General features: G+C 39.3%; 1 protein-coding gene across 2 annotated transcripts in view; it reads right to left on the bottom strand.

The window, feature by feature from the left end:
* Positions 1-222: 222 nt before the first annotated feature.
* The window catches only part of stxbp1a (syntaxin binding protein 1a), a 39,009-nt gene continuing 12,869 nt past the window's right edge, over positions 223-26,362 (bottom strand). The window contains exons 2-20 of one of the 2 annotated variants that reach the window (XM_042509331.2): positions 23,747-23,796; positions 22,468-22,549; positions 22,302-22,378; positions 20,978-21,056; positions 19,598-19,701; positions 17,411-17,559; positions 16,604-16,688; positions 15,909-16,039; positions 15,403-15,510; positions 15,221-15,281; positions 14,839-14,904; positions 14,559-14,639; positions 14,119-14,257; positions 13,453-13,562; positions 12,798-12,899; positions 12,285-12,370; positions 9,482-9,636; positions 7,940-8,097; positions 223-2,628 (exon numbers count right to left, since the gene is read on the bottom strand). In XM_042509331.2, the coding sequence (XP_042365265.1) occupies positions 7,988-8,097; positions 9,482-9,636; positions 12,285-12,370; positions 12,798-12,899; positions 13,453-13,562; positions 14,119-14,257; positions 14,559-14,639; positions 14,839-14,904; positions 15,221-15,281; positions 15,403-15,510; positions 15,909-16,039; positions 16,604-16,688; positions 17,411-17,559; positions 19,598-19,701; positions 20,978-21,056; positions 22,302-22,378; positions 22,468-22,549; positions 23,747-23,796 (1,775 nt within the window). In that variant the 3' untranslated portion in view covers positions 223-2,628; positions 7,940-7,987. The remainder of the gene's footprint in view (positions 2,629-7,939; positions 8,098-9,481; positions 9,637-12,284; positions 12,371-12,797; positions 12,900-13,452; positions 13,563-14,118; positions 14,258-14,558; positions 14,640-14,838; positions 14,905-15,220; positions 15,282-15,402; positions 15,511-15,908; positions 16,040-16,603; positions 16,689-17,410; positions 17,560-19,597; positions 19,702-20,977; positions 21,057-22,301; positions 22,379-22,467; positions 22,550-23,746; positions 23,797-26,362) is intronic. The other variant, XM_042509332.2, reaches the window with a different exon arrangement.

Genomic DNA, 26,362 nt, shown 5'->3' with positions numbered 1-26,362 from the left:
TTGAAATATGTGGCGTTTTAATTGAATTCTGTTTTTTGTCCAATTCTAATCCTATTTTGAACACTTATTTTTTAAATTGTAGGTCTTTTTTATATTTTGCAGGGAATCTTTTTCCCTAGCTTTCCCTAATGAGCCAAATAAAAGGTGAAAATTAATATTTGATGTCACAGTACTTTACATTTTAGTTAAAAAAAGATTAAAAATTGGATTAAGACAGGAGTCTTTGCTGTAATGGAAGCCAATTTATTAGACAGCCTTAGTACATATTAGGTACACATGGAAGTATTGTTTGTGCTTCAACACTCGCAAACATACAATCCCAATAAGTTAAACAGTTTTAGGACAGACTAATGCATCACTATTATCTTTTCTCTGATAAATAATTTCGATATAAATCAAGTGATTTGACAGAGTAAACCCTATACAACAGCAAATTATAATAGAAAAAAAATAGACACAAAGTCAAGCGTTTGCATCACAGAAAACGCATTATAGTGCAATATACAACTTGTTTGGCCAGGAAAGAGGGAAGGAGGGAGGAAATAAAAGTGAAAAGCGTGGATTTAACAGGGTTTTTTTTCTTTGCAAAGCCATTCACCACTGGAGGGTTTTTACGTTGCACCAGAGGAGGAAACAGACGCAGAAAATATAGATATTAGTTCTTTTCCGAGTTGACCACTAACAGCTACAGCTAAAACATCACAAACACGGCGGCTTCACATTGACATTTTTTTTAAAAGGAAAAGTATCACTACTTCACAGTCGGAAATATCACCAGTCAACAGTGAGACACTAAAACAGCAACATATGGCGTACACAACACTACTCAGTGCATGGCCCAATTAAACATCGTTACTAACCAATGATAAGACTTAACCTGACAGGATACAATACTGAAATACAACTGGCCCTTTTTAAGATTATTCAGTAAATATCAGCAAGCAACGGCCTTTGACATTAAAACGTGAAGTTTCTCCAGAGAAAGGAAAAAAGGGTGTGGCAAGGAAATACTTTACAGTCTCAGCAGCCGGAGGAGGGATGATTCAGGCTTTTTACAGAGTTATTACTCTTTCAAACGTCTACTAAACTAAGTGGTTTTAAACGAATACTTCAGCAAAAACTTGTGTTTTGAGTATCAGAGACTGTAAGCGGACAAACCGAGCAACACTGACTCAGCCGTATTATTCACGCTGGATGTGACAGCACGTGTAAGCTTGTGAGTGTAAATAAACAACTTGCACACCCGACAACTATGTGCCGGCCATTACCCAGTCTGTACAAGAAACAACAGACCGCACTGACTCGAACCTCTCGAGGTCAGTGTCTAAACTTCTACCAACCTTAGATATGCATAGACAAAATCAGGTTTCGGGAACACAAATTTGCATTTTCTAGGATAGCGACAACATGAGCCGCCCTAATTTCTCTATAGATGGCTAGTTCTTGTTGCCTTCGTTGCTCGGGGTGGTTAGGTTTGGGCAAGAAGAGTGGAATTATTAAGCCCTCGCTATCCTAGGAAACGCAAATATGCTTCTGGTACAGATTGGGCAGCAAAAGTGCCAACCAGCAGTTTTTTTGTTTTCTTTTGACCAGAAGTCAGACAGATAGAAAAGAGCTTTTGACAGCTGTTAGCATTTTGTTAATGATTTGTTGTTGTTATTTTGATGAGCTGTAGCATACTGACTTAGTCTTTATAATATTTAGTCCGCCACATTTAATTCAGTCATAGCAGACAAAATATGAAAGACACATCTAAGTATAAGGAATTAGATTTCCATTTCTATACTTGTATAGAGTAAACTGCCAGCTGAGTTTACTGGTTGACCAATGAGTTGTGGATAACACTCCAGGAGTGTTTGAATTTTTAACACATGTATTTGCGCTTTTTCAATACTCAAAGCAAAAGTTTCCGGTGTCGTATTCAAGCTCATCATCTTGGGGGAAAAAGCTAAGTGCTAACTCTGCGGCTCCCAAAACATCCACACTGGATACAAACACAGTAACAGTCCACACGAGTCCAAGCATGCTACTGAATACGAACATCTCAAAATGGGCAGGTGAGGGTGGGGGGGGCTCCTCTCTGATATATATATTTATATATATATATATATTGCATTTTGACTGATATGAGATATTTTACAACATCAACCTCTCAAACCGCACATCCCTCCTCGACCCGCTTCGGATAAAACTCACACCGAGGAGGAAACCCAAAGGAACAAACAAGAGAAAATGTCTACCTTTTGCACAGGTTTCATAGCATACAATATTACATTTTGGTACTTTCAGTTTTAAATGGCCTTCTGTTCTGATATTTAAACCTCTTTAAATAAGTTCATTTAGTTGCATCCATTGTAAAACATGAGAATACTTGCAACAGTTTTATTCTTTGATACAACATTTATTTTTTTCATCTTCTAAGATGTCTTTTTCTTCTCAAGCAAGATGCATACACAGTTAATGCAGGGATTTTTGGGGCAAGGGATACAGAGGAAGGGGGGGGGCGGGGTTTAGGTAAAGAGGAGAGAGATGTGATTGGAGGATCTTAGCTCGGGACGTCCTCGTCTGGTTTGTTCATGGCCTTGAGCTGCTCCAGCAGGCTGGTGGGAGTGAAGATGTGGGTCGATCCTGAAGACACGCACATGTATAAAACACACACAGACACACACACACACACACACAAACACAGCGTTAGATCTGCACATTTGGAAGGAAACAGATGGAAAATGTGTTTTCAGCTCTTGTTATGAATGTTTACTGTGGATGAGGGCGGCCTCACATAATGGAAGTAAAGACAAAAGCGCAGAGCAACCCAAACTTTTAAAATCATAATCAGTTAGGCAGCAGGTCAAAATGGATCAAAGAGGTTAAAAAACTAATTCTAAAGGCGGGCTTCATTTCAGAGGGATATTTTGTACTCTTTATTTCACTGAATTCATCTTACAGCTGCAGTTTCTAGTTACTACCAATTACTTAAAAGGTGGTAAAGTGTCAGTATTTGATAAACTGGGAATTAGACTCAACTACTTCTCTAAAATTGCATACTGAACCTTTAGAAGAAGAGGTCATAAAAAAGCTCTTACTGCTGCCTCCAAACTCTTAATATTATTGTAAAGACTTGAGGCCCAGACACACCAAACCGACGTCAAAAGTGACGACAAAGGTCAACCGTTGTGTCGCCCGTGAACACACCTTAAGACCTCACAGCTAACAGCCAACTAGCACGTAAGTTCTGCTTCTACATGACAGTAACATCTGTATTCGTAATTAAAAAAGAGGAAACCTGAAGACCAACAGGACGGATTCAAGACACTAATTAACCAGTTAGCACATGACCAACATAACCCGCAGCTGAAAGGACAAAGACAGGGATTTTCAGCACATTCAATTACTTTTTTCAGCCCAACACGATTTAAACATATTTTTGGAGCAGCATCGTTTTTTAGAAGCGCCATCGAAATATAAATACTGTCTGTTATTCACCTACAGTACTCTCAGAGTACCAAGGGTACTCCGGGCACAAGTGGAGCAGTAGAACATCAGACGCAGTGAAATAAAAACCTAACCGTTCATTGTGCTGGGTCTAAAGTTCACGTTCACTCGTTCTGCAGCCACTGCTCTCGTCCATAGATGAGCTCAGATCGACAGACTGATTATCCATTTCTCAAACTGCTGCTGAGATAAAAAGGTTTCATGACGAGTTCTGCCTGTGCTGTGTTCACGGACCCACAAAAACATCTGAATTTAGCGAGGGGACATGGAACAGTAAAAAATAAATTAATTAATTAAAAAAAGGGGACGCACACACGATTAAAAAATTTAAAAAACAGGAAGTTCCACCAAACTAAATCTGCCAATAAACAAAAAAACCAACAAGGACCAGCATGTGCCAAATATACAGGTAACGCTGTAAAAAGTACAGTGACAGATGCTCACAAACGGCCCAACACTGACCACGGCCGACTGTCAGCTTGATGTCTCAGGGCCCGTTGAGATATTTTCGTCAGCCTGTCCAGGCACGTGTTCTCTCAACTAATCTGAAGGCAAAACATTTCTATCCATTTATAGATTTGAAAGGTTTCAATCTTGTTTTGTCTGTATAAAAAACATCTTAACATCTTCCACGTCTGACTAACACTCTTGACTACTTCAGTCTACACACATACAGCCGGATACAAACTCATGAAGCCACGTTAAATCACATGCAGCTGAACAATACAGAAGCACACAGATCGCTGACGGCACCACACAACTGTCATGAATCGAACCAAAAGCAGCAGGTGGACAACTAGAAAATCCTGCATGAACAGACCTGTCCACAGTACAGCCAATCAAGTGTTAGAGAATGTGCACATGACCGTGTGGGCCTTTAATTAAGTGAAAAGCATGCAGACGGCTGAAAAATACGGCTAGAAAAAGCAAAGAAATGCACCAGAAAACACAAAAGCAGATCTCTACATGTCATGAAATCCCAAACCGGTCAGTTAGGTCTATCGTTTTTCATATATATGAATGAAAATATGAAAATTAGTTACCCTGAACACACAGATATGAGTTGTTTTGACAGCTGAAGACACATTTCAGACATTGTAAAATTTGAAAGGTGTTACAGTGGAGTAAAGCAAACTTCTTGCCAAATTTATAGATTGTGTTTACTTCCATTGTAATTCTTTTACAGGCAAACCACACGTTTGATTTACTCCTCACACCTGTCCAACATTGTCAACAGTATTCGACCTACATCGGTTTGTTTCTGTTGCAAAGCTGCATGTTTCCTCCAGTTTGGTTTGATTTGCTGCTTTACCTAAAAGACAGTAAAACTAAACTGCACCCAAACAGGAAGTGGAGGTAAAAACAGAAGAGAAAGAGGCAAGCCCATCTCGAGTTGGGTCGTTATGGTGATGCGGAGGTCGAAGGGTCGTGGAGGGGGGGGGGTTTAGTGTGGGCCACAGAGGTCAACGTCAGACTGGCCTCGCCTGCTTCTCTGCTGTTCCCCAAACACACAGCTTCGTAGGCCTTTTACGCCACAGAAACACAACAGATCTCCAACGCCACTACATCGTTATCGTAAATAGGTTTAGACCAAAATAGCATAACAAAAACAAAGACTTGTTTTAGTAAGTGATGGCCATTTTGCTCAGGAAGTGTTGAATGCAGCAGTATGAGGGGGGACGGCCATACTGCTTATGGTGAGAGCTGTTTACTGAGAAAACCAGAGAACCAAAAAGTTGGTTTGTAAACGATATCGCTTTAGCAGATTAGTTGAGAATGAGATGGATGCCCAGGTCTACTTTATTCAAGTTTATTATTTCAGTGTAAATGTGTGTTAAAGTAACCTTGCTAACAATAATAATTACAGTAAGAGGCCATGAGGTGGTCATGGATATTTATGTAAGGAGGTCATCTTTTGAATGTTTGTTTATTAGCAGGATTTCTCAAAAACTATGATAAAATTCAATGACATTTGTTGGAAGCTCAGCTGTGGTCTGAGGAAGAGCAAATCAGTTTTTGGTTCAAGTGGTACCACCACGTGGCTATTTTACAGAGCACTTGACCTTGTCACCCTCAAAAATGGCCATTTTTGTACATTAATTACTCATCCTGTGTTACACTAAAATTATGTTGTGTATTACTGAGTTTGTTGTTTATTTTCCATTTTTGGGAAGCAAGGAAAAAGTTGTAATCACTAATTCAATGTAACACAGGGTGAGTAACTGATACACACATGGTCATTTTGGGGGTTAAGTACGTAAATGCATCGCAATACATTTAAACAACACGTGCGTACCAGTATATTAACTTTAAGCAATCCTGCTAAATCTGCACTGCTGTAAAAGTGTTTCCTTAAATGGCCATAACGTGATGAGTCTTTTGAACAATACATCTATCACTGTGTGTGTGAACGTCTGTGAATGCAGAACTTTAAGGCAGATTAATAACTCAAAAACAATATAAAAAAGTTACATTTTGTACAATGAAAATAACTTATTTAAAGGAGTGTTCAGCCTTGGCGGAGGCATGTGCTTTTTTGGGGCTTTCTGGCTCTGCACAGGTTATTTTATATATTTATATTGATATATTTGTTTCTGTGTTCCTGCATCTACAAGCTGAAAACTAACAGTCTACGAGTGGCAAGGATGAGTTTTGGAAGAAATGGAGGGTCTCCTAAATTGGGGGAGGAATGGATTAGTGGCAGCTGTTTGGCATCTTCAGTTATTATTTGGTTGCTAAAGCATATCAGGTGGAACATTGCTACATTCCCAGACTGTCAGCAGAGAGGCGTCACAGAGGTGCTGATACAAAGAGCAACTTTTTGGGCAACTATACTGAATTCTTCTCCAGTATCACTGCTACTTTACCTGACTGTTTCCAGTATTTGTTGCCCTAAAACTTGCCCTGTGTGTCAGCACCTTGACAGCATTACGATTAAGATGATGTGTTGCTGATATTTTGCACCCTCTGCGGACGAGCCATGAGCCATGTGAGCATGTGATGGCGGGCTGAGAGAGAGTGACGTGGACGAAGTTCGAGGACTGGGAGTCAAAAAAAGAAAGAAAAAAAAACACAAGGAAAAAAGGAGAGGATCCTTAGAAATCCAACATCAAGTCAAGGACCTGTCCGTATGTAGAAAAACTAGTAACAAATCAAGGTGATTGTCTTTGCGGAGGGTTAATTATAAAAATAATCAGACAGGAAAAACTGATAAAGATGGATCTCGGGGGTAGATTAAATCTGGAGTGAGTGTTAAACAGGCTCAAAGGGCCTTTGGGTGGCTGTGGACGGGCGATTTAATCCACCCAGCTGAGATGATGGGAGGAGGCAGCAGGGATGGGGTCACGACCTCCTCAGACATGGCCGCTCTTCACCACAGATTTTACTACGGCTGAATCCAAATGTCCACCCTGTAACACAGCATTGTGTTTCCAGCAGCGGTAGAGCCACAAAAAGTGGTTGTTTTGTAACAATGCATTGTTGTGTTTCCAAACTCAAACAGATGTTTTTTTTGGTTTTTTTTACAGAGGCATCACTGTTTTTTCTGCCTTTAAAAGTGATTGTTTTTGGGACGCCCAGTGGCTCAGTTAGTAGAGTGGGCGCCCCATGAGCAGAGGCTTTGTCCCCGCCGCAGTGGCCGTGGTTTCGTACTGAGGCATCGATGCCTTTGCAAACACAAAAAGCTGCTGGTTTTAATCGCTGCATTTCCTGCTGGTACAGTGCCATGAAAAGCAGTAGTTTTTTACCAAAGCATAGCTGCATTTAGGCAGGATTGTAGCCCAAAAGCTAAATATTTCAAACCAAAACATGATCTCCTGCTAACAATAACCACACAGTTTTGTGCCTAAATCTCACCACACTTTTACCACTGCATTATTGAAATGTTAAGATTCAACAGATCCGCCACAGACTAATGTACAGAAGTGATTTAGATGTGGTTTGCAGAAACGTAAAATGCCAATTTATATTCATGTTTTTTACTCTGGTAATTGGGTTGCTATATAATGCAAGAAATATATCATCATACTTGTATGCTTCACATATTTCTGTTTTCATTGTGTCTACAATAAAAAAAAAACACAATGTCAAATTCCTTTTGCAAATTAAGTCTGGTGAAGCTGCTCCTCAAGTGGACTCTGCTAACTGTAAAATATTGATCTGGCCTGTGGTCAGACATTTAGATTCAGCCTTCAGACAACAGGCAGGTTACATCTGGTTGAATAGCAGGGCTCCCACTCTGATTGGCTGACTCTCAGTGTACGGGGACTAGAGCCTGACGGAGCGGACCATGCAGTGAGGACAGGTCGGGGGGTGCCCATCCCTGAGGGACACAGGAGGGTGGAGTTACATAAAACAGTACTGGGTGTTCAAAGAAGAAGAAGGAACAGGGAGGAAGCCCTTGTGCTGCGAAGGTTCAGAAAGGGCTTCATTGTGCGGCTGCCTTTACTTTTTTCAGTGTGATTTCTCTCTCCCTCCCTCCCAATCTGTCTCTGCCTCACTCGGCTGTGGATTCTGCGTCCTCAAAGGACACCCTAGTGGACTCTCGGAAGTCGGGGTGCTGCAGGTCCGATAAGAATTTGGTGGGGGTGAGCATGTGGGTGGAACCTGTGGAGGAACAGAGGCGGCTTCACCACTCGTCTCTCAGCACATGCCACGCCCCCTCCCCCACTCTCTCCAGAAAACAAAAGGGTTAAAAAAGCAAGCAACCTGTCGTACACATACACACACGCAGAGACACACTCGTCCACTGACAGTTCTCGCACACACACACAAACACACACACATACACTCGCCATGTTGCACAAACAAAACTAAAAAACGCACAGACACAGAAAAAGACATGGCGTGGCTGCAATTTAAAGACAACAGTTGTTTTTAAAGACAACAGCTGAAGCAGAGCACAACAAAAACTAACAAGACAGTTTCCCATTTATAACATAGACTGGCTGCCAAAGCTTTAACACATCAAATAAACAGTACAGAGGGGCATAACAGAAAGGGCTATTTTAACAGAACACATTGCACACAATAGGCAGGTTGAAACAACTATCTGCAGCTAGACTCTGCGCTACATTTACACTGAAGTGAGAGAGTTGTGGGGTTTGGGATCCGTGATGTGGTTGCATGAAAATCCTAAAGAAAACTAGGTGAAACGTACCACCGGCTTCCCTGTAGGGGGCGCCACTGAGCTATTTGTTAAACCCAAACATGAGACCTATAAAATTATGTAAATTTTCAGTTTCAGTTTGGGGACTTTTGGAGTATGTTAAGGCCCTCAAAAAGGCAATTCATTCGTTAAAAAAAAAAATAATAAAACACTAACTCCTTCAATTTCAGTTACTTACCACATGCTTCAACAATGTAAAATTTAATTCAATAAAGTAACACTTAAAAACTGGCATTATTCTAACCAAAGGTAAATTCATTTCACCGCATATTTTGAGAAAAAAGCTGACTGATATAAGGTCAGTTGTGACGTGAAGAGCTTCATCTTTCTTGTACTACTACCTCAAGCTTCCACTGTCCATTCACCTCACTTCCTGTGCTTCCCTCCATATTTCTCCTCCCCCAATCTTTATTTTTTATTGGCTGCGTTGCGGTTCAGAAGCTTTGTCCTTTTATGTCCCTCAGAGGAACTGAATGCCAGGCTGAACCTGCACCTGCTGGTCACACAGTCCTCTGAAAATGGAGGACATGGCCTCTAAATAAGGACGGTGTGTTTTCACACTTTCTAAATAGTCTACCACGTGTTACTTGAGCCCCACTCAGGTTGACAGTGTGGTTGAGCAGAAGTACACCTGCAAATCACTGCAGCAAGGTAAGCAGTTATACCACTGGAGGTCAGCAAAAATTAGATATTTAGGGGACGTTAAGTCTTAAATGTTGTCATTGGTGTATCTTTAAGAAGCCATGTCCAAAATCTACAGCTGTAAACACTTCCTCTTACTCTCTGCCTGCGCTCAGTGGCGCCCCCTGGTGCACTACTCACCAATGACGGCCTCCCACTTCCCATTGGCCTGTGTGACCTCATAGGCGCAGCGCATCTCGCTGAAGGACACGCCGCCGATGATGAAGACCATGACGCGCGGTCCAGTGCGGTACTCTCCAGGTGTCTTGTTCTTGTGCCAGTGGCCGTACCGAGCACTGCCGGAGCGGAGAGGAAGACAGGAAAAAGTTATAACAGTTTATTAGCTGGTTTTATTTATCTTGGCACTTCTCTTCATCCAAGGTCGAACAGTAACTTCTAGGGACATAATCGAATTTCTGCATTTTAAGCTAATTTGAAAGTTAAAAAATCTGCAAAATTTTCTGATAGCTGAGTCTAGTTATTTTTCTACAGTCTTTAATGTAAGCAAGACCAAGACTGAGCAGTTGGGAAATTAAGTAAATGCATTGCGCCTGCAATATGGGCCCATGAATGTGGGAGATCACAGTACTGTTATGTTCAGAAACTGAACTTTTTGGGCTTTAAGCACCTCTGAGCAACTTTTATAGCAATGAAAGAGGCCTCGCCAACAATTCTGTATCTAGTTTTCTTTATACACCCATGAGCTGTAAAGCCCCAGCAGGATGTTTTGCAGCCTGTAGTCATTGCTCAGGTAGAAATATCAATCTTTTGATTATGTTGATTCACAGGTGATGATGAAAAGATGCTACAAATGAATATTACTAACAGCGAATGCATAAAAGTACAGTGCTTTTGGTAAAAGTCTGCTTGAAAAGATAGCTGATAGATTTCAGTCTTTGCTTAAATGTTAATATTATACATTTTAATTTTAAAATGTGATGTGTGTGTCCTAATATGATCCTCAGTGCTGGGTGACACTGTGTCTGTGGGGGAGGGGCAGCAAATGAGGCAGATCAGTTTGTAACAGGAGAGGATTTGATGCTGGATCAATACACAGCAGCAGCGTCCATGCAGACTGGAGTGTAAGAATCAGTGTGGCTCAATGTGGCTTCATCTCATCGACAAACACACTCACATGCAAGTGTGGTTGGAAATATTGATGATTTGTATTCAGGTCAGCTTGCTTTTATTTGGTGTTTTAAGTTTCCAGTGTTGATGCTTAAAAGGATTTACATTTTTTTGAGGAAGATATCTTAGTGTCGTCTTTTAAAAACATTGATGTCATGTAACGATACATTATTTAAAATTTTGCTGTTGTATCATCTTATTACTACAGGAGCCCTGAGGGGCAAGTGAGAATTTTTTTTTCTGGTGATCCATTTTCTAAGTTCAGAAAAACATTTCTCTTGCCAAAAAAAAAAAAATTCTCAGAATTTTTTTTCCCCGCAATTATTTTTTTTAAATTTTATTATTTTATATTGACGTTTTGTATCCTGCATTATATATCCTCATGTTTTAATTGCATCGTAACTCTACCCTTGTTTCATCTTGCTTATGCTCACGAGGACTGGTTGGCTTTCTGTTGCTGTATTGTCTTTTATATTTCCCATTTCTGCTTTTGCTTTGTTTGTCAAAGCACTTTGTAAACTCTATTTTTAAAGGTGCTATATACATAAAATTATCATTATTTTTTATTATTATTTTTTTCTAACTACAAAACATTTCATGAATACAAAAACTTCAAAAGATGCAAATTAAAAATCTTCAATTTGGTAAATTTCTTATTTTAGATTCTTGCGCCCAGCGATCTCCTGCATTAATATTCTTCCTCGTTAAAAAGGTATGCACATATACACAATAGTTGATCCATGTCTGGACTCTTGTTATACCTCTTATCTTTGCACAGAGATTGAAATACTTCTTGTCCCCTCCCTGCTCTCAGTTTTTCTCTAGTATTGATCCATTGGGCTCATTGTCTCCCCTCCCAAATTACTATTGATCTGCCACCATTTCGACCTTTCTAATTTACCCTGTGATGAGACGCCATGCTACGCATATGGCTATATAGCGCTGTACAGGGTTTCTGTGACGCGTGCCCTGGAAAATTTTAACGTCCCAGACGAATTGGGAAAAATTCCAGTCAAATATTATCTATGTTTATTAAATATTCTCATGTGCAAATACTGTTATTTTAAAAATAAATAAATATTACACTTGTCTCGGTTAATTTGCTCATCATGTAGACAGTATGGTTTCCTTTACCATGTCCTGACTGAATGGGACACAAGCAAGCATCAGCACATAAAAATGAGCTTGATTTCATTATTGTCTAGTAGAATTTTCTAACTGGCTGTAAGTGACAAGGGCACCATTGTGAGCTGAACTTTTGTCAGATGGCCTGTTTCTATTTATTCCGGTTTCTCACTTTGAAAGTGCAGCAAAAGACAAGAGACATCTAATTTGTGAGGGTGAAATGAGGAGTTATCTACACAACGGCATCTCATTTAACTACAAAAAATAAAATTATGACGCAGCTGGCTGGAGACACATCACCAGGGAGCTGAAAGTTTCTGGAAAATGACACATCGCTAATAATAACCTACTTGCTGCTTGGGTACATTGTATGTCATTTCCAGTAGATATCACATTATGAAACATGTTTTCTATTTAAAGTGTACAAAGAAAATAGCAAGCACTGACTCATCTTTAAGTGGTTACATCTTAAGTCTGATCTCAAGTGCACAGCTGATAGGTACATGGTTTGCTTATATGTTGTTACAGAACTGCATATTTAATGGATTCAGTGTGGACAGAGTGACGCTGGCATGCTGTTAAGTCATGGGGTTAGGCTTGAAAATTTTCAGGATTTTTTTTTTGTGCCCTGGGAAAATGTCAATATGTCGGCTCTCAACAGGTTTGCATATGTGCATATTTCTGTGTGTACCTGACTGCAGTGGTGCTGAAGGAGGCAGAGGAGCGGGTGGAAATGTATGGGTAGTGCTTGGTGTCCAGCTTATCATCAATAGCATCCTGCAGGAGAACAAAAACACAAAACAGAGCTTTATCAGCAATATTGTCTGCCTTAAACACACGCACACACACACACCTCACTTCAATAGGGGCTTCACAGTTGTATCATGTCTCTTAGCAACCCTGTGTGGCTCCATCATGGAGGTCCATTGGAGAATTGGCTTTGCACAAATAAGCAGCTAAATATAGCTGATAACAGCCACACAGGAAAAACAGCTGTTTGACTGACATTTTTTTTGTGTATGTTAACTGGAAAGTAAATAATTCTGCTTGGATGAATTAGTTTGTTTATGGACTCTTGATTTGAGGGAAAAAATACTGCAGATATTTTTTAAACTAAAAAATGTGACAAACAACTACTATGGCTGTAGATTAATTTAAGCTCTCTTTGTCTTTTTAAAACACACATAGAAACAGTCAAACACACCTCCATGATGTCCTTGACCAGTGGTGTCCAGCGGGACAGCTGATAGGTCTGCTCGCTCACACGCTCCTTCCTGTCCAGCTTCTTTCCTCGGCGAAGGGTGGACTAATGAAGCAGAGGAGAAACAAGGAGGTGAACGAGAGATTTTTTTATTTAGAAGATGCTAAAAGTATTAGTCTAGAAAGATTCACACTTTTTGGTCCAAATTCTGCAGAGCAAAAAAAGAAATGAATAAGAAGCAGAGGAGTAAAATTTCAGGAGGAGGAGGAGGAGAGGGGTAAGGAGGATGAGAAGAAGGAGGAAGAGAATGAGCAGGACGATGATAAGAATTAGGATGAGGAGGAATAGAAGAGGGTGAAGGAGGGAAAGGAGAAGGAAGAGAGGAAGAAGGAGGAGAAGGGGAAGGATGACATGGAGACAGAGGAGAAGAAGTAGGATGAAAAGGAGGAGACGCAGGGCAAGTGGAAATAAGAAGAAGGGAAGGAATAAGAAGGAGAAGGATAAGAAGAAGAAAAAGAAGTAGAAGGAGGGGAAGAAGGAGGGGAAGAATAAGAAGAAGAAGGAGGAGGAGGAGGAGGACGAGGAGGAGGAGGAGGAGGAGGAGGAGGAGGAGGAGGAGGAGGAGGAGAAGAGGAGCACCACCCGGTGAGGATCTTACATCTGTGACGATGGGGACACCAAGGTGAGCCATGTTGGTGATGATCTCACTGTCCTCAGGGGGGATCTGGGCGTGTTGGATCAGCTTGTTCAGGTTCTCCTCCGTAATGCCTGAAAACACACACACACACACACACACACACACACACACACACACACACACAGAGGTCATATCTTATTGTATGTATACATTTAATATGTTCAGCTTGCTCTGGGATCAAAACAAATTCATGTTTTTGTTACTTGAGCACCAGGACAACATCATTTCATTAAAACTCAAACCTGAAACTACGCACCTCCTGTCTGATATTTAAATATAACACTTTATTATAGCTGTGTGGAGTTGTCAGGTTACGTCTGCTCAGGATGTCATTGCTCCACTGCATCTTTACAAAGCAAATAGACTGCTGCTCTGTCAGTGCTCTGAATGTCACTTACAGGACCTTTAATAAGTGATGAAGTACAGGTGACTGTTTTGTTTAATTTAAAGCCATTTCTAAGAAGAAAAGTAAAGAAAATTTGTGAATCACAAATGTGTGATGATGAATTACCAGGTTAATGTCTGGTACGTTGTACATTTCAACAAGTCAACAACAAAATCAACAAAACAAACAACAACAACAACATACATTTGGTTTTTTTTTATCTCCTGCGGCCTCCTTCTTACCGTTCTTGAGGAAAATGTAGAGCAGGATGATGCGGATCTTGTCGTACGTGCTGACGTTGGCATCCAGCAGGATGGGCACGATGGCCCTCATGGGGTCTTTGATCTTCTCTCCCTCAGCGTCTGTGCCCATGGCCAGATCCTGCAACAGGGAACTCAGGTATCATATGTCTGATATCATTTAAAATAATTTAAATCCCCCAAATACACATGTCCACGACTGTAAAGGCATTTTATTTTGACTGAGGATTTCAAAATTTGTGTAATTTATCTGGTTGCAAGAAGTTTTTTTTTGTTTTGTTTTAATTTCAATCATTTCCTCCATTTGCAATACTCTAGTGTAATGGTTTTCTTTCTTTCTCATTTCCTCTCCTATCTTCTCTTCATGTTTTCTCTCCCCTTCTTGCTTCTTGTGTCCTCTTGTCTCTCGCCTGCCTTCTCACCTGTTCCACACGGCACAACTTGTCCACTGTTCCCTGGTAATGCTTCATGCAGTCCTCGGCGAGCTGCAGATGAGTGGAGTACTGAAAAACACAAAGCACACGGGGTCAGCATACACATCTACATATCATGTATGTGTTATATATTTGTACACTGATGTACATGTTTTGATACATATGTGAAATTTCAATTAAAATATTGAAAGAGAAAAGAAAAATATTTGTATATACCAGGAAACTCACACACACACTCCTATAAACACATACACACACACACACACACCTTGCTGAGCTCCTTCTGGTATTGAGGCATCTTCTTCAACATCTGGGACAGATCCCTCATTGTGGTCTGTTGAAACAAAGAACACATTAATGTAATTTTTCAATTGTATCCAGCTTGTGTGCTTTCTCTTATTTACCTGCTAACTAGTCTCTGCCAATAAAAACAAAATTAAAAAAAAACTTCTAATCTGTTGTCTCTCAGAAAGACAGTGAATAAACAGATTTTCTAAAACCTTCCTTTAAAATGTGAAACAGATCTCCACCAGGAGTTAGGAGTTAATTATAATCAAAGAAATTATCCACCATGTTCAACAACATAGTACGAATATCTAAGCAATACTGCACATTCAAACTGTATCAAAAATATTCTTCTTCTCCTTTACCTTCTCCCCAGTGTTCATCCTCTTGCTGGCAGAAAAGTCCTTCAGCTGGCGAGTCACTTCCCTGATGAAAAAACACAAGCAACCGAGGAAAAGCGGCAACACAGGAGAAAATGCTTGTTAAATCCTGTCATTTCATATCCAAAGACTGGGTAAATATATAACGTATGAAGAAAAGTACTCACTGGGAAACCTCAGCTATGTGTTTGTGTCTCAGGCTCACCCACAGGTCATCGTCTTCATGCAGCAGAACCTCCTTCTCACGAGAGTCTCCGATGCCGCTGGTCTCATACCTGAAGAAACAAAAAGAAATATTCTGATTGTATGTGTCTAATTTAGCCTCAAATCTGTGACTGAAGACGTTATAATACTTGCAACCGGGGTACAGGGTGGTAATCCTGAGACTTTGCTGGATGTTTTTGCATGGCATGACAATTCTACATGAATATTAATTTATTTTTAAATTATATCTCAAATAGGTATCACCAAGACCTATTTATACTTTTTACACAAAATGCATTGCTGTGTTTTTTTTTAAATTTTATTTCATATTTTTATGTTCTTAGGGCATGTCTTTTATGTATTTTGTGGTGAAACTGTTTTGTAAATTTGTAAATTCGCATCAATATTTTACAAAGGTTCTTCCTGCTGCAGCTTTAGCCTGCACTTTTTTCAATCGTGTTTTTCGTACTTGTAGACGTCGTTTTCGATGGGCAGCAGGTCGTAGCCCATGGCCTGGAAGGTGAGCTCGTGCAGGACTGGAGAGACGGGGTCAAACGCCCTGTCCAGGATGATCAGCTGTGAGCGAGCCTTATCTGGACCCTACAGAGAGACGGATACAGGAACGAAAGGAGCACTAAGATAAATGCACATACCATCATTTTGAAGCACAGTAATTAAGAATTCAACTGTGCACCTTAAACCACTTAGATACATTTTTGCAACAAGAATACGAGACAACATCACTTTTCTTGTGCTGTATTAGACTTTTGAACTCTGAGTAAACTGTTGCAATTTCTTTCAAGGACATGGAAAAAAAGCAATGAGCAACTTGGTAAGAAATGTTCCACAAATTGCAAGAAATTAATAGATTAGAAAAGATTTTTAAAAAGCTAAACAAAATGAGGGGAAAACTATATTATTATAATTATCATAAATGCATAGTCAAAATTATTCTACAGAATTGTTATATGTTTTAAGCACTTCAATTTTCCATTAATTTTCTTGTACTTTCATTAACAATTTCTTGCTAATATCGAAGTCATTTCCTTTTCTGTTGTTCATTGCCTGCTTCCCATGTTTTTTAAAGAAGTCAAGCCAATTTGCTCAGGTTTCAAAGGGTTAAATATTAATATAAGGGGGAAAAAAAAATTCTCCTGAGCTCACCTCTCCCATAGTGGGGTCATCAGCCTTGTAGGCGTCCAGTTTGTCCTGAACCAGCTGGGCCAGGGTGGCATTGTCCTTGTACTCGCTGACAGAATGACAGAGTGATGGATGAGCATATGGAGGTTGACACAGAGAGACAGACAGTTAGGTGAATGTGAAAATAAGAAGGGAAAAGGACAGCAACATTGATGTCCAAGCAGGCAGATGAGACAAAACAAAAAGAAAAGACAGGATTACATTAATTAATATACCTTTGAGAAAAGTAAAAATAAAGAAATAAATAAATAAATTTTATAGCATGACACGTGTTGAATAGCTTTGTCCCTGTTGCAGTTCCCAAAGGCCATATAAAACTGACTATTCTGCCTTATGGACAACAGCCAAATTCCTCATTTTCCCCTTTAATTTTTTCTGAGGATTTGAAAAACCTCTATAAAACCAACAATGCAAAATAAGGAAAGACTAGCTTTTCATTTTAATCAAAAGACTGAAGATTTCTTTCATCTGCAAGGTCTGATGAACCATCTAACATCACTGTAGTTATTTTAATATTGTATCTGTTCATATAAAACATTTCCTTAAGAGATACATACAGGTCCACGAGAGGAAAAAAATCAACTCCATCTTTTTAGATTTTTCCAAAAGAAAAAGAAGGAAGTATAAGAAGTTAGTCTATGGACTAAATCGCATATTCTTGATATCAATAATTTTGGTATTTTGTCATATTGTGATATTATTTTAGAGCAATATCTCCCACCACTAGCCTGCACCGACAGCTGCCTGTCAGCAGCGCCCCCTGCTGCTCACCCTCTGTATCTGACGGCAGGGTACTCCTTCAGGGTGGCACAGAGCGTGGCCAGCTGCTCGGCCAGCCTCTCCATCACCGGGTTCTTCAGCTGGGTCTTATGGGGGCTGTAGAAACTGTGGAAGGCATCTGGGTTGTCCAAGGAGTACACCTGCAGACAAAAGCATGGACGCACACTCTGTTTCAGCAAACACACTTTGCTGTCTTCCAGCTTTTACTGATTTGAACTTCTACACCTTCCAAAACGTTGTCAGGGACAAAGTCTTGGTCAAGGACAGATTTTTTTGATGTAAAAGTGAATTTGATCATGACAGATTTTTCAGTATCATAGAGAATGTGAATTGAGTGAAATACAGAAGGTCACAGAGGACAGTCAGCAGGTTATCTTGCAGTAAAAAAATTAGCTGGAGGTGTTGTGATAATATCAGCTGCAAGAACAGCTGCTTTTCATATTTCAGGGTTCCTACAAATTTTTTCCATGACCTTTCAAGGACACACAATACATTTTTGTCCTTGCCCCACTTGCCTGGCACTTTTCAAACATATCACACTCAAACTCTTTTCAAACATAATTTCAACTAGCGGGCATTCATGACGGGAAAAGCAGGGAGAAAATGTGGAAACACATGACGGTGAACAAAACATCACACACACAGGAACGTTAAATCAACAGCTACAGAGAATAAATTTGCCATTATGTTAATGGGCATTATCCAAAGAAAAACTGCTGAAATAATTTCATGAAACACACCAAATTTCTTGACTTATTCAAAACTTCCAATGGTTTGTCACATATTCCACGACTTCTCCAGGCCTGGAAAATGTGTTTGTGGAAAATCCATGACTTTTCCAGCTTTTTTTAAGACTGTGGGAACCCTGATATTCTCTCCTCTTGTGTTATCGCCTTTCTTATTGTTTATCTTGTCTCAACTCTCCTTTAATCCTCAACTCCTCTCATTTTCAATCATTTTCTTGTTCCTCCACTTCATATCCTCTTTTCTCTCCTCTTCTGTTTCTTCCACTCTCTTCTTCACTCCTTTAATTTCCTTGCTTTCTTGTCTGATGTCCTTATCCCTCTCCTCTCTTGTCACTTTTCCTCTCTCCCTGCTTCAATCTTTCATCAGCTCCCTCAAATCTCTTTTCGTCCTCTCATCTCTCCTATCTTCTTGCTGTGTCTCCTCGCTTCTGTACTTGTCTCCTCTCCTCTCCCATTAGTTTGCTTCCTAACCTCTCCTCCATCACTCACCACCACTTTCTCCTCCCACTCCATCTGTCTACAGTCACGTGACCACACTTCTGCTCTGCAGAATGGTCCCTATGTTAGCTCTTCCAACATTGGCTGCCGCCTGCTGTGTGGATCCTGATTCATCCAATGGGACGAAAGCATCAGCCTGTGGGCGGGTCTGTGAGGCAGCACTTTGCCTGAAGCAGAAAACCACCGACTCTCAATTAATCAGAGTGGACAGGAGAGGAGCAAAGCATTGTGGGCCAAGCAGCATCTTCAGATAGTCAGAGAGACAAGGATAGACAGGAGGAAAGATGTGGGAGATGGAAAGAGAGGGGGTGGGGAAATTTAGGAAAAATGTGGTTGGAGGAAAGGAGAAAAAAATAAAAAGCTTGAGAGAGAGCGACGTGCAGAGGCAAGGATGGAGGAATGGTGGGATAGAAAAACAGATAGAGGGAGGGAGGAGGAAAAACACGATGGAGGCAGGATTTTGGAAATATAGCAAGGACTGAGAGGCAGGTGGGAGGGAGGGGAGGCGATGTGACAAATGTGAAAACAGTGACTGGTGAGTCAGCAGCACTAAGCCAAGCGACCACCTGAGTGTGTATTTGTGTTTTTCGATCCTCTCTCCGTCTACCAAGCAAGAACCTCCCCGTTACTATTCCTAGCTGTGTCCTTTGCAGCATCGCTCTCATCCCACCGTGTCTTAATCGATCTCTCTCTGCTCAAACTCGAGCTTTCTATCTCTGGATTTCTCCTCTTTCCCAGGTTTTCACTCACAGTCACTAACAATGACAGAAAATCAGCTTTAGTCGCCAAGAAAAGGGAAAACAATCCAGGGGCTGGATTTTAAATAGATTTTGTGAAAACAGGCACACACACACAAGCTGCGTACATGAGGTTATCTAACTACACCAGAGTAGCCATTGTTATCAAATACTGATACAAAAAGCTGGATATTTACCTGGGACTCATACGGCAAGAAGGCGATGTTGATCTCCGTAAGAGTCTTGATGGTTTTGGAAGCGCGGCTCTTCACCAGCTCGTTGAAGAGAGGATCAGGGCAGGCTGGAGGGGTGAAAAAAAAAAAAAATACCAGGTGTTCTTGTGCATAAAAGGATTGTGATTCATTGGTTTCAAAATATCTTAAAATATTAAAGGTCCACTGTGTAGGATTTAGGAGATATGTTGGCAGCAATGGAATATGATGTAGTAGGAATGATTTGTCTATAATCAATCACTTGAAAATAAGACTTGAGTTTTTGTTACCAGAATGAGCTGTTTATATTTACTTAGGGAGCAGGTCCTTATTTACTGAGATCGCCATAATGTACCACCATGTTCCTACAGTACACTAACAAACCAAGCACTGACTCTAGATAAGACATTTGGCGTATTCACATCAACCACTGTGGTCAGCAGCTCCACCACAACGAGTGTCATAAAACATCTCTTTTTTAAGTGAAACTGCTTTATTCAGAGTTTTTTTACTGGTCTAGCTCAATGGGTCCAGTTGTTTTGGAGATGAAGAGACCTTTATTGAAGTTACCAGAGAAAAAAGGAGTTTGCTCCCCTTCTGCAACAAGCCAAAAGCTTAGGAAAAACACTCATGTACCATGAAACTGCTTTATTCAGAGTTTTCACCCATCCATACGTTGGCAGGCTGTAGCTGCAGATTCTTATGTGCACACATTACAAGGACATTTCTGACTCAGACACTTTTACAGTAAAGGATAACTGTAGCTTTATACTTTAATTAAAAAGGGCTCATTGATCATCGCTGTACAATGCAACACTAGAAAACACAACAGCTTTTCTTGGAATAAAAGAAAACACACACTCAAAAAGAAAGAGTGGACAATGTGAGGATCTCTGTGTATGATTAATTATTCACAGTAACCAGTGTACTTAAAGGCACACTCCGTAATTTTGATGCAGCACCTAACTACATCCCCAAACCCCTTTCCTCCTAATTCACTGTTGATGCTTTGAAAAATTAATGAACTTACAAACAGTGAGCTGGGAAAGAAATGGTGGGATTTGAGGACATTATTGGGTTCTCTAACAACAATGAGCTGCATGACTACAAATAAAAAAAAGGATAAGAAAGTTTATCTATGAAGGAAATATTTACATGGAGCTGAGAAAACAGCACTAACAACAAAACAATAACAATAACATAATGGACAAAGAGCACAACTGAGTATGAATAGAAAGAAAATAGGAAAAACCAAAAAGCACATAATGCAAAAAATTGAATATTTTAAAACACAAATATGTTTAGAAAAAAAACAACAGTGTATTACATAGAGTAATGCTGAATCAAGTCTTCTTGTATACTCACAGTCAGTGAAGAAAACATGGGCTGCCTTGTATTTGGCTGAATGAGGGTCTTTGAAGTCTGCGATGAGGGTGTGGACAGACTGCAGAGACAAAAAGACATTCAGAGCAGCAGTTTGCAGAATTCACCTGAGTGTGTTGACTATGGTTCACATGTATCAGTTTGTGCAGTCAAATAGATGAAAGCTTAATTGTCATGACGATCTGATTAAATAATGTTGTCAAAGTCTTTAAAAAAGCAGTGGATCCGATAAAGGGAAGGTTCAGTATTTTCCAACCTAGACCCTATTTTCCCACGTTTCTGTGTCAAAGTGAATTATGAGAACAACATTATTCAGGACTATTCAAGAATTGAGTGAGACAGCGTGAATCAGGCTGCAATGAACTTGTTTACACAGTCAATTTACATCCATGAAAAGTGATAGGTGACAGGTTCAGATGGTTATCATAAGTCTGATAACATCATGGAAAGTATCTCCTTTGAGAGAAAGCTCATTTTTGTTTAACCAGAAACCCTCCTGAATTTTTTTTTATTGCCAAATCCACCAGACTCCATCCAAATAAACAGTAATTATAGTGTGCATGGAGCCAGCATATTTTCACATGTAACACTGTGAATTAAGAGTTTATTTCAATCAAACCAGAGCTGATGATTGTTGAAACAGTGAAAAAAAAACAAGTTTTTTGGGGGGTTTTTTAATAGAAATTTTACTTTGTGTCTGTTGACTTGGAAAGAAATGTGTTTTATGATGACAAAATTACTGTTTTTGTAAATTTGACAATAGCAATTTCAGGGCTGTTTCTGTTAAACAAAAAGGGCTCTCTCTGTAGATATACTTTTTATCATGTTGTCAGACAATTAGAAGAAGAATCTAAGAATAATCAAAAAAATAAAAAGAAGCACTTTCACATCCATTAGGAAACCCAACACCTTAAACTCTCCTTCAAAGCAAAACACTTTTCATCTCTTTTCTTCTGTTGCCTATAGATTAATAAATTCACTTAACTTCATTTCATATTATCAAACACTGTGTATCCTTTTATATTCTAATGATTAGGTGGCTATAACTTGTTATCTTTTATTATTGTGTAGTATACAGCAAGGTGCAAACTATGGTTTTTTATTAGGTCTGTCTGTATCACACATATTTGAGACACACACACACACAGACTATGGTAACAAAGAAGTGTGTATGTGTCGTTTGCTTCGACTAAGTCAACAAACGTGTTTTTGAACTCACCGCTGCTTCTTTCTTCTCTCTGCTAAAAACACAGACACACCTCTAAATATACACCATGAATGTTAGACAGAGGGAGAAAATGCGTACCTTCTCTGTGGGTGTAATCAGGTAAATGGCCTCCAGGCTGGGAAGAGGCTCTCTCCGCTTCATGATGTCCTCCACGACTAGAGAAGAAGTAACACATGGATACAGTTACATACACAAATAAACAGAACAGTACAGAGAAATGTTTGTTGTGACTGGCATCTCTTACTGGTGATGCCCTCTGTCATGATGTCTGTCATCTTGCAGCAGGAGGACAACATCCTCATGCTCAGCTGGTCCACGATCAGTGCCTGGAAACAGAAAATAAGATAGTAACTATACAAAACGGTTCATTACACACATTAAATGTTGCAAACAATAAAACTGTCAAATATAAACAAATCTGTTCTTCCAGTTTGTAAATATATGTAGCCATGTGTATACCCAGCAAGCAGAGAACATTCCCAAAACATTGGCTAATGTTACCTACAAGTTGCAATAATGTTTTAAAGAAAACATTTTAATCTAATGTTCAAAGAACATTTTAATGTTCATTTAAGGTTAAATTCTGACTAAGATGTAACGTTTTAACTGTTAAATTCTGAGGATGTTTTGGGGATGTTGACAGGTGACAGATCATATAACATTTATTTTATAAATATATATTTATAACGTTCCCACAATGTTACACAAGAACAAAGGAATAACGTTTTCCAAGCAACATTAAGAGAATGTTACTGAGAACAGAGATTAAAGAACTTTTTTTTAATGAAAATGTAATGTATTGTGATATGTTAACAAAAGAAAAAAAACATTCTTAATATTGTTTTATGTTTATAGAGAACTTCGTCCTAACTTTGAGAAGAATAGTCTGGAAACTAAAAGAAAACTTGCAGCTGAAAACATTACCGAAATACTGCATTGGTTGCATTGTACCATTCTCAAAATGTTTTTAGAAATCAGTATTTGGTAGCTGGGAATGTTTCATGCATTTTTAACTTTTTTTTTATTTTGATTTGCTTTACCTTTTCCCTGCTTTTTTGCAGATTAAAGACAATTCTAATTAAACTTTATCAATGTTTGGAATATCTTGTGGTGCTCAGCAGAAAAGCTGCACAGGCCTAAAATCATTATTCAAGACTGATTTCCGTTTCTCAAAAATATTTGACTAATAAATGACTTGGCTACACCACTCAGATTCACCTACAGAAATGAGCCAGCACTAAATGACAAAGAATGCCGACACATCAGATTTTTGTCCAACTGTCTACTGTTGTATTGTTATGCTGTTCTGAAATCCTCTGTTCAGAAATGTTTTATAAATTCAAACTAGAGAAAAACAAAAAGAACCTGCAGTTTTGATTTGACTAAAGTTACATCACTGATCAGTTTGAGTGGGAGAGGACACTGTAGTAATTGAGTCGCAGCCACACACATCAGTGGACCCAGAGTTAGTGTTTACTTGTAGTTTTAGGCTTTTCTTTTTCTTGTAAATGTGAACTTCTTACCTTCCATTCTCCCTTCTTCTTCACCTTCTTGATGACATCATTCATAATCTCTGAAAAAGAAAATAAACATCATCAGGAATCTGACCGTTGCATAATGATCTGTAGTTTTAAGGCATTTTGCAAACTGGGAATATGCACAAGGACACACACACACACACACACACACACACACACACACACACACACACACACACACACACACACACACACACACACACACACAGTGCCATTCACCACAGTAAGAACCTCCAAGGCTGATTAACCTCAGCTCCATCACAGTCGCATAAATAATTAAAGAGGTAAGGGGACATATGTACTAGCGCTGGGCGATACGGGCTATAAACTGTATTGCAATGTTTTTAGGCTATATCTTTATATTATCTCTTTAAATCAAATTCCCTCATTGATGTGACAATACTGTAGGAATGACTACTGGTACTTTGAAAAAAATATTAACACAATTCCACTTTTGATCAATAATCATTAGCAATGTAGTGGCTAAATGAGTAAAGGCAAATACTAAAACAATGACGGCTGCAATGACGATACACGACTTAAAAGAGTTTTGTGATTTTTTTTTTTTAAGTTTGAGTACTTCTACACACTTTAACACATGAAGATGGTTATCAGTGTTGTACTAAACTACCAAACATGCTCTTTATATTAGTGGTACAGATTAGGGAATTGAGACAAAACAAAGGTACTCATTGAGGTAAGTTTGGGTTGTATTAGCTCACCTGAGTCAACAGCAAAAAATTAAAACAGAAACACTTAACCTTATTCTGCCCTACTGGTCTAGATTTGAAAATCCCATAATGCAATTCCTCCACTGCAGGACAATAATACGCGAAAGTTGAATACAGCCTCCAACAAGGTTAATAAGCGCAGATCTACACCAGTGGAATAAATCCTCCCTGTGAGTGAGTGAGTAAAAACACACAGACTGTTGGGAAGTGATTCGGTTTTGTTTCCTAGTGATTCGAAAATCCAAAGAGGAAAAATATTCCCATCCAGCAAGAGGTCACGGCACGTTGGTCATGTTTTTTCCACAATACTGATATTGGCCAGATCACTGTGCCAACCATCTGCCAGCCACGTTAGGATAAACCTATTTAGGGTGAATTACTGTTTAACATCATGCTGGATCGCTGTGAATATAAACCACTAAGCCCTTCGGCCTCGGATAAAACCTGAGGCCACACAGATACTGATGGATTATCACAGTTTAAAAGGGACTCATACAAAAAAAGATTAGTGGACACACATGAAGTAAAAATCAGGAATGTGTTCATGTCAGTGTGTTTTTCTGACTCTAAAACAACCAATGCTAAATTCCTCTAGGTCATGAAGACACTGACTGCCGATTGGATCTTTTTACAGTGAGAGGAAGAACACGAAGGTCACAAGGGGAGAGAATGAACGACAGGAAAAATACAAAGTATGACAGGACAGATAAATGGGATGCAATAATGAATAGTGACAAGGGTGGAATGAAGTAAACTACATGGCAGAAGGAGCTGATGAGAGAAAAGTGATGCAACGGTACTGCATGAGGTGAAAGGGAGAGGTATATACTGCTGTGTTCTGAAATCATCAAGAAGTTAAATAAATAAATATATATATATATATATATATATATATATATGTATATTTGTTGGTTGAAAAAACAGACTTTCTGAATTTGCCTGAGAATAATCACATTTCATTATACATTGATCGGTACATTGCAAACAGGAACTGCTAAAAGCTAGTTTAGCATAATTTTAATGGTGATAAAACGTGGAGGAATACAGGCTAAAAATCACGAGTAAAAGTGAAGTTGTAGCTCACAGCTGACATTGCACTGCCTTTTTACATCCCCCAAAACTTGGAGGTAAATTATAAAAATAAGTGTGAGAAAAACCATTATTAAACATTACTGAGGGTACTAACACAAATAAGCTGTCATTCTGCCACTACCACCACACCAAAGTCAATCCTCACATTTAACACTTTAAGTGTATTTTTTATGAATTAGATCCACCACACAGCACAGAAAATATTCCACTTTTACAGCTGGTTCTCCTGTTATTTATGGTCTTTCCATTTTCTAAAAAAAGTGGTAAGAAACACCAAGAAAACTTCATGGATAACAATGAAGGCATAAACAGCATCAACAATCTGTTTCAACCAAATATTGGTCTAGCTCAGCTAAAAATTAAAAACACAGAATCCATCAGCACCTCAGCACTGCAAACAAAGGGGAAACCCTGGGATGGATATTTGACGTTACTTTTGTAATTTAAAAAGAAAAATTTTTTTGGGGGGCCTGGCAGCCCGCCAAGCCTGTACAATTACGGGAGAATCACTGGATGATAGGAAGAAAGGATAGAGAGTTATGCTGTCTATAACTCAAACCTTTCAGTTATATGACTATAACTCAAATCTACAGTATGTTGTCAACAAAACCTACAGAATGGGCCTTTAAAAGCAGCACATGCACTGTGACAGACTAAAATTTGACCCAGTGAATTCAGAAACACTGCCAGACTCTGGCCTGCACCTCTCGTGAGTCAGAGTAAGAGTATCTGACCTCCTATGGGACAAATGATCTTGGAATAGTAAGAATATTATGCT

Source organism: Plectropomus leopardus, chromosome 20 (genome assembly GCF_026936395.1).
Source record: "Plectropomus leopardus strain MGB_pleo_1.0 chromosome 20, ASM2693639v1, whole genome shotgun sequence".
NCBI lineage: Eukaryota > Metazoa > Chordata > Actinopteri > Perciformes > Serranidae > Plectropomus > Plectropomus leopardus.
Note: the sequence above shows the minus strand (reverse complement) of the source record. Positions and strands in the feature narration are given on the sequence as shown.